Source organism: Castor canadensis, chromosome 11, assembly GCF_047511655.1.
Source record: "Castor canadensis chromosome 11, mCasCan1.hap1v2, whole genome shotgun sequence".
NCBI classification, from domain to species: domain Eukaryota; kingdom Metazoa; phylum Chordata; class Mammalia; order Rodentia; family Castoridae; genus Castor; species Castor canadensis.
In genome coordinates, this window is record NC_133396.1 from 8,108,134 (window position 1) to 8,123,214 (window position 15,081).

General features: G+C 41.8%; 1 protein-coding gene and 1 long non-coding RNA gene across 6 annotated transcripts in view; both read left to right on the forward strand.

The window, feature by feature from the left end:
• The first annotated feature begins 5 nt into the window (after positions 1 to 5).
• Vcf1 (VCP nuclear cofactor family member 1) overlaps positions 6 to 15,081 on the forward strand; it is a 19,835-nt gene continuing 4,759 nt past the window's right edge. Inside the window, exons 1-2 of one of the 5 annotated variants that reach the window (XM_074045238.1) lie at positions 6 to 286; positions 5,577 to 5,594. In XM_074045238.1, the coding sequence (XP_073901339.1) occupies positions 69 to 286; positions 5,577 to 5,594 (236 nt within the window). In that variant the 5' untranslated portion in view covers positions 6 to 68. Of the gene's footprint in view, positions 287 to 1,900; positions 2,055 to 5,494; positions 5,595 to 15,081 lie in introns of those variants that run through there. The other 4 variants (XM_020160989.2, XM_020160990.2, XM_074045236.1 and 1 more) reach the window with 4 other exon arrangements.
• LOC141413674 (uncharacterized) lies at positions 321 to 826 on the forward strand. Its single transcript, XR_012438439.1, has 2 exons — positions 321 to 453; positions 717 to 826. It is a non-coding gene; the product is annotated as an uncharacterized lncRNA (long non-coding RNA).

The following is a 15,081-nucleotide window of genomic DNA, read 5'->3' on the forward strand; positions in this document are numbered from 1 at the left end:
TAGAGATCGGCGCGGCCGGCATCGCGCCAGTGCGCAGCCTCAGGAGGGCGGTACCACGACGGTGCGACATGGGGGGGCGCGGAGACGCCGGAAGTAGCGGTGGTACGGGTCCCACCGAGGGGTACTCACCGCCGGCGTCCTCCACCCGCGCGGCGGCGAGAGCCAAGGCCCGAGGGGGTGGGCGTGGCGGTCTCCGGCAAACAACTCCGTCTGTCCGCTCTCCGCGCGGGGCGGCGCCGCGTCGCTCCCCTCCACCAGCTGCCATGAGCGAGCGCCTCCGCCCCAGGTGAGGTGGGAAGGGACCCCCCTTCTTTTCCGGCCCCTCGCTTGAGGAGCTGCGGGATGGAGCCCAGTGGGTGCCCGTGGCGGGAGTCCGGGAAGCCTCTGTCCGGTGGAGCTCTGCGGTCGGAGGAGGAGGAGAGAGATGAGCCAGTGACCGGACACTTGGTCCCTGTGGGTAGCCGGAGGGGTGACTTTCCCGAGTCTGGGACTCCCCACTTTCCATCTTTCCTCTTCTGTCTTCCCCTGTTTGGAACGAGATCTGTTCGGCCTCGGGGAGAGAGTGCGGCCCTAAAGCTTCCCCGGTCGTAAATGAGGGCGGTGGGGGATGGGAGGAATGGCTGATTTGGGGAGGGACGCCGGGGGATGGCTTTAACCCGGCAGCCGGGGGATTAGGGCCGACGCTGGACTGTGCCCGGCTGGGCTGTGACCCTCAGCTGCAGCATTAACAGGCGGCATTCTAAACTGTGGGTGCGAAGCCGTTTGACTGCGGAGGCTGGAATGGGGTTACCGAGCAAGCACCGAGCCTGGCCCGGTCACCGCGAGGTTAGTCCCTCCCAAGCTGAGACTTTTCTCTTTTCCCCTCTCTTTATTTTCCTGCACAAGAAGGTGGGGAGGGGAAAGTTGGGATGTGTGTGTTATCCGGAGTGAAGAGGATCAGCTTTATTTCACATTAGAAAAATCGTCGTGGAGTTTAAAGTGAACACCGATAGGTAACCAGGTGTGATTTTTTTCATTTTTCTGGTGAAGAGACATTTGGAAAGATTAGCCGATTTTCCCTGGGTCTTTCCAGATTGACTGCTCTCGCCTGTATTCTAACAGTCTCAGGCTTAAGTGAGTAAGGTGGTTCATAGGACTGCCTTGATAGGTTAAGCCGGATCTTTTCTAGTTCCTTGTTTTCATTGGATGTGAGTGTAACAGTTTTTCTGTAAGGACTTTTTCTGAAATATAGTTATTTCATGGGATTGAGGCTCTCCAAAGTATCCTGAGGTTATTTGGTCAATAGTGAAAATTTAGAGAGTCCACAAAGTGCCTTGGACTATTGATTTGTGTCATGTAGAGAGTGGGGCATAAAGCCTCTACCTGCGTAGAAAAGTAGAGTAACTTTGAAATTATATGGTTCTTGACAAAATTATAATCTGACTGTGGCATTAATGCCAAAGGGTATAATCTGATCTGTTGTGCAGAGAAGGAGGAACATGAACCAGTATCTTGCCAATTATTAACATGGTTGTTGAATTAGGGCCCAATCACAGACCTGCTATCAGAATTAGGAAACAATCTTTAGATACAGTAAGCCTGATCTGCCACTTTTTTGGTTCTCAAGCCCAGTTTATTCTTCTGTTATTCTCCTGAGGTGTCTCACGGATCTGAAAAATGTGTGTAAGTATTTCATAACAAAAAAAGGTTTCTTTTATCCAGTACTGTACACAAATAATTTGAATATGTTGTACTTATATTTACTTATAGCAGATTCTTTTTAACTTAATATATACACAAATAATGTTTATGATGTTTGTTTGTGTATGTATTACACATACACATGTTTATACTGCTAATTTCTTTACTCTAAAAGAAGTCATTTAATTTAAACAGGCTTTTCTTGCCTACCTTTTCCTTCACCTTCTGATGGACCAGTTTTGCCAGCTCCAGCTGTCTTACTGTCTCCAAGTCACTTCACATTTCTGGATCTGTTTCCTCTATTGTAAGATAAAGGGTTGATGTAAGACGAGTTTTGAAACTATTCCACAGTAGACTGCAATGGCTATAGAGAGGTGGGTGTGTGGTAAGGAAGTCTATTGTATAACAGATTCCTAATTTTTATGTGGGTTGAGGGTTTTCTTTAACCTTTTTTTTTTTGGGGGGGTGATACTGGGGTTTGAATTCAGGGCCTCATGCTTGCTAGGCAGGCGCTCTGACCACTTGAGCCATTTTGCCAGCCCTTTTTTTGTGATGGGTTTTTTTGAGATAGGGTCACCTGACTATTTGCTCCAGGCTGGCTTCAAACTGTGAGCCTCCTGATCTCTGCCCCCTGAGTAGCTAGAATTATATGCATGACTGGCTTTTTGCTTTTTTAAAAAACGGTTTTGAAAACCAGTTTCTGTACTCTTAGCTACTCAGGAAGATGGCATTTCGAAGACAACCCAGGCACATAGTTCCAAGAGACTCTCTCACAAAAAAAGAAAGGGGTGGGGGGAGGGCTGGCAGAATGGCTCGAGGGATAAGCCCTGAGTTCAAGCCCCAGTACCACAAAAAAAAAAAAAAACCAAAGATGAATTCTCTGTTCAAGCTCTAGAAGATGACTAGAAGGTTAGAGAGAAATGAAATAATGTTCATTCATTCTGAAAGATGGAGTCAGCCATCTTTCAGAGCAACAGATGTCAAACAGTCATTGTACCTAGGTAGCAAGGGGCATATGTTATCAATTACAAGGTACCTGCCAAAATTATAGCCTGCTCTGTGGCATTAGTGTCAAAGAGCTATAATCTCACTGATTGTATGGCTAGAGGTGAGCATGAAGCAGTAATCTTGTCAGTTATTAATAAGATTGTGAAAGCAAAGTGTTTCTGGGATGGAATCTTGCTAAAAGCTAAGAAAAAGGAGAATGGGACTAGGTAAGGCTCATTCTTAATCTACTACCTCCCAAAGGAGAGGACTATCATAGGCCAAAGAGATAATGCTGGTTCCTTAAGAAATCAGCTGAACATAAAACGGGTATTTTAGGCGACTTTCCCAGAGTTCAGTTGAAATCCACAAAACCAGGTCATTTGCTTAGACTTTTTCTGCCATGCAACCCCCTTGACATTCTTGTCACTGAAAAAGCATATCTCCTATTACAAATGAGGTAATGGCAAATTTTGGTTAGGCTTTTAAGTTTGGTTAGAGTGACTCAGCAACCCAAAGCATGATCAGCTAGCTGTTGGCATACTGATAAGAGTTGAGGGACAGCCTCCTGCCATTGGGTGTCAACTGACTCCCAGGAGACTTTGCTTTGCTACCGCAGCACATTGCCACATACATTCTCTGCTGGTGTTAGGGTGAAATAGAAGTTTCTTGGTTCACATTTATAATATATCCACTTAATGATTATTGAAACCTGGTATTCATCTGGTTTTTAACCTTCAAGTACTTTGGAAATATGTGTTAGTACCATCTAATCGGGGAGAAAGGTAGGGGGCCAAAATGATCGTATTTTACAAATAACTGAATCTTAGAGTGAGGTAAATGGTGTAGCCCACTGCAAGTTGGTTAAAGCTTTATCAGAATCACACACTAACCTCCTCATTTCAGACCGAAACTGAGGTCATACTCATTAATAAAGTTAGATATGTTCAGAATGTTGCAGAGTACAGGGAAGTGAGCTGAGTGATAACAGAACTTCTACACAAAACACAGAACCTTAGGATTAAGGGCTCCTGTCACAATAAGCCAACTCTACCTACATAGAAAGCTTATAACTGTATACTGTATTCTATGTACAGCTTCCAGGTTTAAGTAATTTCCAAAAAGCTGTTTGTCTTTCTCACTTGCCTTTTGTCTCTTAACTATAAAAACTGGAACCTTTAAGTATTTCATTATAATAGATGCTGTCCTTTGTGCATAGTGACCTCTAGTCAGAGCTGCCCAAAATAATTTTCTTCCATCTGTGTTTGCAGCATTCACTAGTTACGTATGACCAAATCGTACTAGAGGTTGACCTCAGAACTGGATTTTACATCTTTCTTGAGATCTTTCTCTTCTTCTTCTTGAGATCTCATTTGGAGGTTCTAGCAGGGAAGCACAGCTACTCGTATACCCTTCACCGAAGAAAGGTCCTCTATTGGGGATGATTGACCTCTTTGACTGAGTGTGCAGCTTCAGGAGGGACCCACATGGAGCAGTGAGAGAGGAGAGGTCACCTGCCTGGACAGCCACATCAGCTGAATCAACCCTGCTGATCAGTGGGGTGATAGATATTGCAGCCAGATCATCCACACACCCATTATATCTTTCTTTATTTAAATTTAACCACATGGTTAGTGATTACCATATTGGACAGTATAGTTCTAGACATATGGTTTAAAATTATACCTCCTTTAACTTCTATTTTCTGTTTTTTGTATTGAGTTTGAACTCAGGGCTTTGTGCTTGGTAGGCAGGCTTACTCTACCACTTGAGCCACGCCTCCAGCTCTTTTTACTCTGGTTGTTTTGGAGATAGGGTCTTGCCTTTTGCCCACGCCAGCCTGGGCTGCAATCCTTCTATTTTATGCTTCATGCCTTAGCTGGGATGGCAGGGACACACCACCATGCCCAGTTTTTTTCTGTTCAGATGGGGTCTCCTGAAGTTTTTCCCTAGCTGGCCTTGAACTGCAAACTTTTGGATCTCGGCTTCCCAAAAAGCTAGGATTACAGGCATGAGCCACCAGCACTCAGCTTTTATTTCTGTTTTCTAAAGGGTTTAGTAATCCTTCTGACTCCACTTAATTCTTGGCGAGTACAAACAAACTTTGCCTTTCACCCATCTGAGAAAGATGTGTGATTTTTTTTTTTTTGTGGTACTGGTATTTGAACTAAGTGATGTTTCTTAAAACCTGGACATTTTAGGCAGTTTGTGCTACTGTTTCTAAGAATATAGTGAAGTGAAGTAACTTACAAAGCTAATAATCTTACCAGGAAGGTCAAGTTAATGTGACCAAGTGTTGCTTTTCCAGTGATGGCCCAGAAAAGTAGTTGAATCCTCTAGAGGGGCATGATAATAGTGGGGGGGGGGGAGGGGACAGACAACGATACAGGGATGAAGAAAACTATAGAATCTGCCACCAACCTGTGATGTTCTCGTAGAATCATTTTTATGTGGATTTGCAGAAAACAGGCCAATGTTTTCATATGGGAGTAAGGTTAGGTAATTTGAACTTGTAATTTCAGAGTGTGTGGAAGGAAGAAAACCGAAATTGAGTGTGAAAGCTTAGTCCTCTTCTTACTTTATTCCCAGCGGACATGTATAGTTGTTAAGCTTCTTTTCAGAGATTAGTTTTACTAATTTAAGCTTGACCTTGCCACCCGTCTTTCTGTTTAGTGCCAGTGATGTGTGCTTCCAGCTTTTACCCTATTGGCATGTCATGTGGTGAACTTTTCCAGGCAAGAGGGCAAATTTATTTGTCATGGTTTACATTTTAGTCTCTAAAAGACCAATTGTTGGATTTTTTTTTTTTCCCCTCGTGTTTTAATTTCAGGAAAAGAAGAAGGAATGGCAGTGAAGAAGACAACCATCTTCCCCCGCAGACCAAAAGGAGCAGTAGAAACCCTGTCCTTCAGGATTCCTGGGATACAGAGGTAGGAAGTGTGGTCATTAACTCTCAGTTGTTTTCTTTGCTTGAACTCAGTAACCCAGTTTCTGCTGTATGATTAAAAGGAATTTATTTAGAGAATAAACGTGATCTTAGTTGATTGCAATAGTTTCAGCCCTTTTTACTTATTTTTTGAGTCATGGCTCCTTTAAGGAAGTTCATGCAGCCTCTTCCTAGCAAAGCATATGTTCTCATTTTCTCTCAAAGACACACACACACACACACACACACACACTTGTATTCACAGATGTTTCTTAGACCTTTGAAAGCCCATCTTTGAGCCTCTATTTTATATTTCGGCAACCAACTTTTTGATTGCTTATAAGTAATTGTCCTTAAGATAAACATATTTTAGGCTTGAGTTCAATAGAAGCTTTAAGAATGCAGAATATATAAGGTATGCGTAATGCAAGATCCCATTTTGAAGTGCTCATTCTAGAAAGAGCTCCTGCCACTGGGGAGAAATCTTTTCATGCACTTGGAAGGCTATTCTAATGGTGGGGAAAGGAAGCCAACATTAAAGTAATGCTGCTATTACTCACCTAAACATTTTGACCCTAAACCATTGTTACACCAATGGAGAAGTGCCACAGTGACAAAGACTCATAAGCCGTAGCTTACTTTACAGCAGGATTCTTAGACACCAAAGTAAATTGCACTTTAATTAATTCCTGATAATAGGATTTAACTTAGATACAACCTTTCTTTACCAGCAACCCAAAAATGACACCCTCAAGGGGGAAAATCAGTAACTGTCATGTAGGGAACATTCATGCAGGAGCAGTTAATGAACAAGTTCACTTTAGAATCCTGTGTGAGGCTTAGGTTTTTATAGCCTTTGTTTCACCCTGTAAAATCTTACCTGATTTAAAAAAAAATAATTAACAGAAAAGTAATTGAGTCTACGGCCATTCCACCCTGAACACACCCAATCTTGTCTGATCTCGGGAGCTAAGCAGGGTTGGGCCTGGTTAGTACTTGGATGGGAGAAAACTAATTGAGCTTTTGTTTAATGTGATAATTGAGCAATGTCTGGGATGAAAGAAAACCAAAAATCAGAGGCTGCCATAAGCATCTTATGATAAACCAAATCTCTGTTAATTCTTTGAATTGTAAGACTTCATTAAGAGTGTGCAGACATTACTTTCATGGTTTTAGCATCAGAGTTTCTTCTGCATGTATGAAAATCCTGCTGTATTACCTCATATTGATTCAAAGGAATAGGTCTTTTTGGATTAATCTTTTCCTTCTAGTTTGTATTTTGTTTGTGGTACTGGAGTTTGAACGTACCAGACAGGTGCTCTTAAGCCACATCCCAAGCCCATAGCTAGTTCTCATGCCTCAGAACAGGAATAGAAACTGTTGTTATTTTTGGTTTTTAAACAGTTCTTTTCTCTTACTTCAACTAAGGCATACATCTTAGTCCTAGATTTTTGTTTGTTTCAATTGTTATTTGTAGAAAATGACCTTCACTCAATTTCTACAATTTATGCATTGATATCACAGAAGAGAATAGTGTCTTGTTATTTTACTCTTGGGTCGTGTATCTTGTTCCTACATGTCCAAAGATCTTCAGCTGTTGCATACCCTGTAATCATTAGTCTGAAATAGAGACTAGACTGTCTTCATTGTCACTTAAGGTCAGTAGAATAGTTTTGATCTGCACTCAGTGGCAGATCACTGATAGGGTGTTGTAACCATTAGTTTCGGTGTTGCCTACCAGCATTTACCAGCATGGCCTGTTATCTGCGCTGTGATCTGCTGTGCTTCCCTTCCCCACTGGTATATTAACAAGTAGTGAAGACAAGTGGACTACAGGAGAGCTGGAGAGACCAAAGGCAGGGGTTTGTCTTTTGAAATGGAAGGTTGAACTCTGAATAATTTTCATTTTCCATTTTCTCTACTGGAATAGTTGTAGGTTTGTAGCACAAAAACAAGTTTAATAATTTATATGATAAAATAATAATATTAACAAGTGTTATCTTTTAACTCTAATGAAGGGCCAACAAGATAAGTTTCTTTGAGAATAACTCAGAGAAACTGTTTCCTCTTCCTTTCCTGAAATACTTAAAATAATTTTAGAATTCTTGTTACCTGAGATTTCATTTGTAAGGAATTCGTTTAAATTATAAGAGAAATTTAAAATGGCTACTTAGAATTAATTTATAAGTTACTTTTTTCTTTATATAATAATACTAACAATTACTGGGAAATAAGATGTAAAGTGTTTGATTTATATTCAGCTATTAAACTATGATACAAAGAACTGTGTAAGTCAGAAATAGTATACACGTCTTTTTTCCTAGATAGGGGGCTAAACAGTGGAAACTGACTTGCAGATTTATTATGTAGAGAGAAGCTTTATATGTGCATTTTTTACTTCCCATTTTAGTAGGAAAAGGAAATTTTCCACTTCTCAGATGGAAAAATTGGGGCACAGAAAAATAAAGTCACTTGCCCAAAGCTACCAAGCCAGTAGGAGGCAAAGGAGGAGTTGGGCCCTAGAGCTTGGTTTGCTCTTAGCTGTGTACCACTGCCTCACAGAAGACAGAACACATGTTCAGAAAGACTTGACTAAAGAGATCCAGGAGCAGGTCCTAGGCTTCTATGGAATCATAGGAACTGAGAAGAGTAATTTTCTTCCACCTGTCTTTTGGCTAGAAAATATTTTTCCAGGTAAATGTTTTGATGTGGTATTATTTGGAAAGCAAATAAAGCAAGAAAAAGCAAAGAAAAAACTGGTATCTAGTGATTTTTTTTTTCATCAAAATTAATTGGTGCTTGAAGACTTTGGATCTTAACTCCAGTGACTCAAGTTAATGACTTACAGGCCTTAGGATACTATTTTTTAAACTGAGGTATAATTTATTAATATAAGATTAAATTTCTTTTGCAAAGTCATTCTAACAAATCATTTTAGTTAACACCTAAAATCAGGCTTGGTTTTTCTCTCTTTTTTTTTCTTTTTGGGTGAGACTGAACTCAGGGCTTCATGCTCACAAAGCAGGCACTCTATACTTAACCCACAACTCCAGTCCTGGTTTTCTCCTTAGTGAGCAAGGAGTAAAATGATTTACCAGATTGTCTTCCTGTATAAAGGTTATTTGGGCAGTTAACGATGAGTAAAAACTGGCTAGATTCAGCTGGGCATCGTGGTGCATTCATAATTCCTGTACTCAGGAGGATTGAGAGTTTACCACTAGCCTGGGCTACAAAGTGAGACCCTGTCTCAAAAAATGAAGGGCTGGGATGTAGTTCAGTAGTAGAGTTACACCTTGCATGTGCAAGGCTCTGGGTTTGATCCCTAGCACTAGGGTTGGGGGGTGGTACACGATTGGCTAGATTTAATTTACAGGCTGGCTTTTTTAGTTTGAATTATATCTCACATGTAATAGGAGTGATGTGCTTTGCTTTCAGTTTTAATGTCTTTATCTACAAATTACAATAGAAGTTCCTCTGTAAATCTGACTTCTGTTACTTAGTTGTATGCCTTATAAAAAGTGCTTCTACTTCAGTAAATAAAATTACCCTTTAAAACTACAAAGGCCCTCTCCCTCCTTTTTCTCTTTAACTTAGCTTTCTAAGACCATTTTGATTTTAAGATACTGTGAAGTAACATCAAATAGGGTAAAAAAAATGTGGAGATAAAACAGAAGTGGTTTGACTAGTAAGTACCTTTTTCCTTGTCTCTGTTAGGAGAAATGTTTTGATGTAAGAAGTACTAAAAGCCCAATGGTGTTCTTTATTAGGGGGAGCAGAAGCATGATGGACAGACAGACATATATATATATGAGTATCGGGTGATTAAGTGAATTTAAGTGATGATGGGAATATTTAGAGTAATGATTAAAAATGGTATTTTAAAGGCCTTAGTTTTTGCCTAGTTTGATGCTGAGTCTGTTTTAGGTAGTAGGTGCATCCTTAGGGACAGAACTGTTTTGGTCTGGGCGAACAGTTAATGGTATGTGTTTGACATGTTCTAACAGACTAACTCTGAAAATTAACTTCTTAAAAGATCCATACAAACTGGAGGAACAGGCCTGTTGGTCTAATTGGCAGTGTACACTTCAAGAAACTGCTCCTCACTGTGTAAGTCCTTAAAATGTGAGTGACGCATGGTATCGCTCACAGTGTACCAAGCCACCCCAGCATTTACTCTGAAATGGAATGCTAAGGCCTCTGGTACAGAGACACAGAGCCATATCTTTTTCTATAGGTGGGGATTTCTATAGGTGGGGATTTTTTGGCTCATGGAAATTTAAAGAAAATGAAGTGATAGGTAATAGAGTATTTCAGCTGGGAAGGAATTTAAAACACAGTATGTGGTCCAACTTCACCTTATAAGGGAAAATAAGGATTTTTTTTATTCATGGAGACAAGAAACTTATCCCCTGCATTTTCTTTCCTTATTTAATTAACCCATGGAGTTAATTTGGAGGCTGATGGTCTCACTAGCATTAGCAGACCTGGAGCTCTCTGAAGTTATGGGGGACTTAGACATTACTTTACACTTAGATGCTCTAATAGACTTGTCTGAGGTTATCTCTCACAAAATTTAATCCAGTCCCGTCCTCTTCTGCTTCCAGCTTGTGGCCTATTCGGGCCCTGCTGGCTCCCTCGGGACTAACCTTTAGGCTGTGACTCCTTTGGGGCGAGGGTCGATGCCCCATCCCCGGTAGGGACTGTGTCCAAAAGGAGCAGGGCAAAACGGGCTCCGGGCATGACGGGGGTGGCAGAAGGCGACTCTGTCTTGGGACAGCCCGCGAGGCCTTTGGTCCTGAGTCAGAGCGACTTCATCCCACCAAGGATATCAATCAGCCCTACCCAGAGGGTCCAGGGCTCCAGTTAAACAGGCTTTCCCAAATTCTCAGACAGGGCCCACCTTCAGTAAGCATAGCAGAAAGAGCATGCGCTATGTTTGGAGGAAGTCCTGGACTAGGCGTTGGAGACCTGGGTTATAATCCTGATTTGGGAAGAGGTTTCAGAAGCGAAGAATATTAAACTCTAAGTAGTCTTGGGTGTGTCACTTGGCCTCAGTGGGCCTCAGTTTTCACATCCATAAAATGGCGATGGTAATTATACTAGCTCACAGTGTCTAATGAGATCTCTGCAGCTATTTATCTCATGGGAAAATAAAAGAGTGAAAAAAAAATTTAATCCAGATCCTGCAGCCTTAGAATGAAAATGAACTTCATTGTGACTCTAATATGGGTGAGTTTTCTTTTTTTTTTTTTTGAGAGTCTTGCTATGTAGACAGACTCGCCTTGAACTCATGATCCTCCTGCTTCAGACTCTTTAGTGCTTAGATTACAGGTGTAATGCCAGTAGGCTCCATTTGAGATTCTTTACTTTTGAGGTTCACGTAAATTAAAAGCATCAGTAAATGGGGAGATGGGGGTAAAAGGAAGCTGGGACTTGAAAGAAGATGAAATGCTGTGATGAAGCTGGCCAGAGTGGTGGCTCAAACCTCTAATCCTAGCTACTTGGGAGGCAGAGATCAGGAGGATCAAGGTTCAAGTCCAGCCCCCATCTCAACCAACAAAGACTGGGTGCAGTAGCATGCACCTGTCATCCCAGCTATGCCAGGAAGCACAGATAAAAGGATCACAATCCAGGCCAGCCTAGGCATAAAGCGAGACCCTATTTTTAAAATAACCAATGCAAAAAGAGCTGCTGAAGTTGTTCAAGTGGTAGAGCACCTGCCTAGCAAGTGCAAGACCCTGAGCTCAACACCCAGACATGTACACACAAATGCTGTGTTGATTTTGCTTTTCCAGTTAGGAGAGAAAGTATGATTCTAGATAATAAATATACCGTATATTCTTGTTCTATTTTTAGAAAACAGAGCACTCAACAATTAGAATTTCTGCCTGTGCAGTTAGTTTCTGCCATGTGCCAAATGGGTTATCTCTTAAACTAAACTAGTACCTTGGAAAAATAAAATTAAAGGCAAGCCTAGGTGGGAACCAGGAGTTCTTGGTCTCTGTTGAATAATTTGAGCCCTGTGGACTAAGAAAATGAGCTTTTTGGACTTGTGTTTTCTGCTTGACAGTTTACACATCTTTCCCTCTGCAAGGACACTAGAGTGAGTGTCCCTTTGCCTTTCAGTCATGTGTTCTTTCCAGGCTCCTGAAAGTTTTTTCTAGTATTTTTCCCATTTCATACCTTCACGTTTGTCTTACTCTCTGGTCTGCTAACCTGCACTCCACCTTATTTTTCTCTCAGCTTCCTGTGTGCTTCCACATTGTCCCCTTTGTTCCCAGACTTTCTCATCATCTCCCTTTTGCCCTGCCTTCTGCTCTTGCTGACTCCACTAAAACTTCACAGACAACTCACCAGTGGTCTTTCAGCAGACATTTACTGAGCACTTGCTATTAGCCATGCATGTCCTGGGTGCAAGGCAACTAGATCTCCTGCACCTCCTTCTGGAGTATTTCCCATGCTCCTCTGGGGTGTGGCACATACACCTTTACATTTCCACAATCTGCGGCGTCCTGCTTAGTGTATGAGGAAAGCTCCCAGTGGAGCTCTGTTCTTCTGCAAACGCATTCACCACACACACCCTTGGAATCCTCACTCCCAAGTGTAGACCTGAGCATGGCTTATATGCTCAGAACCTCTGTGTGCAGACTTTGCAGCTCTTGTAATCTGGACATACCCTCTTGTGTGTTTTGCCTTTCACCAAATCCTGCTGTGGATCCAGCCACACCACACCACACTATTAGCTTTTTCTCCCTGAGGACACTTTTTGAGTTTGCTTTTTCCAGTTTGTTCGCCCCTGCCTATTAAAAGTCTCCTCATTCTTCTAGGCCCAGGAGAGAATCATTATATGAAGCCTTTCCCAATGCTTGCTTTCACTGATGGCTGGATTGCCACCCTCTTCCCCTTATTTAGGCTCAGTAAATGTTCACTGAATAAGTATTCTAGTGAAATGCCTCCTTATGCGTAGTAGGCACACATATTTGTTTGGGTAGCAGTTGGACATGAGAACAATTGGTACTCTGCTGTATACTAAGCATGGTCCCAAGGGGGGCTGTGGTATGTACTTTTTAAAGACCACAGGTGATCCCAAACTAGACTATCAGGATAGTTTCCTTCTGGGTCTCACCCAGGAATCTGCATTTCTAAGGCTACAATGACTTCATCTTGCCTAACATAGATCCTCCCTTTTTGTATAGGTCTTCAAAACAGGATTCTGTGTATTATTTACGGTTAAAAGTTGTCTTTGAGCCAGGCACTGGTGCTCACGCCTGTAATCCTAGCTACTAAGGAAGCAGAGATCAGGAGGATCAAGGCTCAAAGCCAGCCCCAGCAAATAGTTCTTGAAACCCTATCTTGAAAATACCCATCACAGAAAAGGGGCTGGTGGAGTGCCTCAAGGTGTAGGCCCTGAGTTCAAGCCCCAGCACTGAAGAAAAAAAAAAAAGGTACCTTTGTACATTGTTGATAGTGATTATTGGCCATAGTCCTCATGGATTTACCTTTACTTTGCTTGTGTTCCATGATTTGTAAGGGGTTTTTATTTTATAGATCATGGCCTTATTCTCTGACTGGTCATACAAATTTGCCATGAAAATACCATACAGAGTCAGATGTCAGTGCTAAGTCTAAACAGAGAACTCAGGGAAAAGAAAACGAGTTCTGTAACTGTCGATCCAGATAAAGTCTGATGAATCTCTAAGGAATTAGGACCACTAAGATACAATTCCTATTGGTGGGTCCTTGTCAGTCCCAAAGTCTGGATTTTCATTTCTCTTTAGGTAAAATGATGTTGCTTTTTCAAGATCGGGTGTAAATAATTCTGTCCTAAGGTAGGAGAATGAACTTTCAGAAGCATGCAACACCAAACAGTGGCTTCTCCTTCCACAGTCTGATTCCAAGCAGCATCACTAGGTACCAGATGCCAGTGGCTCATGCCTGTAATCCTAGCTTCTTGGGAGGCTAAGATCAGGAGGATCACAGAGTCGGTCAGCCCAGGCAAAAAAGTTTGCAAGATTCCATGTAAGTGGAAAAAAGCTGGATGTGGTGGTACACGCCTACCATCCCATCAACAGCAGGAAGTATAAAATAGGAGGATCACAGTCCAGGCCTTCCTAGGCAAAAAGCAAGACCCTGTCTCCAGAATAACCAGACCAAAAATGGCCGGAGGCTTGGTTCAAGTGGTAGAGTATCTGCCTAACAAGTGTGAAGCCCTGAGTTCAAACCCCAGCACTGCCCCTATATATATGTATATATATTTCTACATATATGTGTCTATATATGTAATTATATATATATATATATAAAACTACTAAGTGGGGGTAATTTATTTTTCCTGTATCAAGTTTTTGGTTTTAGAAGACAAAAAGAATTTTGCTTCTGTATATATCTTAAGGCACTGATAAAGACTTAAAACTCAGTTTTGTGCCTTTAAAGTTACAAGTAAATACAGGCTCATGCCTAGTTGCTTGGGAGGTAGAGATCAGGAGGATCACTGTCCAAGGCCCCCCCCCCCCCCCCTGGACAAACAGACTTCTCTTCCCCTTAGAAGAAGAAAATCTGGGCGTGGTGATGTGTGCCTATCATGGCATCCATGTGGGAAGCTTAAATAGCAGAATCGTGGTCCAGGCATAAACATGAGACCCTATGTCAAAAATAACCAAAGCAAAAAAGAAGTTGGAGGCATGTCTGGAGTGGTAGAGTGCCTGCCTAGCAAATGTGAAGCCATCTGCTTCCTCATACTGCCAAAACCCAAAACCCAGAAAAGTAAATGTTCTTTCCTTCATCCATAAAGCAGGCTGCTTTGATGACCAACATTTTATGATGGATTGCAATAACCGTCAGACTTGTTGACCTTGTGCCATGGAATTTTATTTTGTGGCCCTGTATATAACAAATGTACTTGTGAATAATTAAAAGCCTCACAGAACAATCGTCCTTGCCAGTGTACTTTTTTTTTCTTTATTTTAATGCTGGCTGCTACCTGCTAATGAGTTTCACCCCCAATTCAAAAAGTGCTGGACATCTCTAGACGTCCTCCCACAACCTCCCTCCTAGTGAGAAGCCTAGCTTGAATTGGCAGAGAAAAACCAGAATGTCTTTGAAAGAAATGGATTGTTCTTGTCTGTAAGACAGTAGCCTATGTGTGACATTTCATATGTGTTAAAGCAACAAAGTGTTATTTGCCTGGATCCTATGTAGGTGCTCTTTTATTTTAAAAGTATATTGTTCTGCTCAGTGCAAGTGGTTACCACTGAAGCAGCTTTAGAAGTCTCTTTAAGTATCTGAAATGTGTTATTTGGGGCAGCTTCCCACTTGTCTTGATTCAGGGTGTTTTAGTTTGGCTGAAAGCCCGGCTTTTCCTCTGTAGGCTGGCAGAGTACAGTGGAGCAGCCATTACGCAAAACTGCCACCTGCATGGCAAAAGCCTGGAGATTTTATGGCATCCTGGGCTTTTCATGTCCATGAAGTAGGGATTAGGGCTTCACTTCATT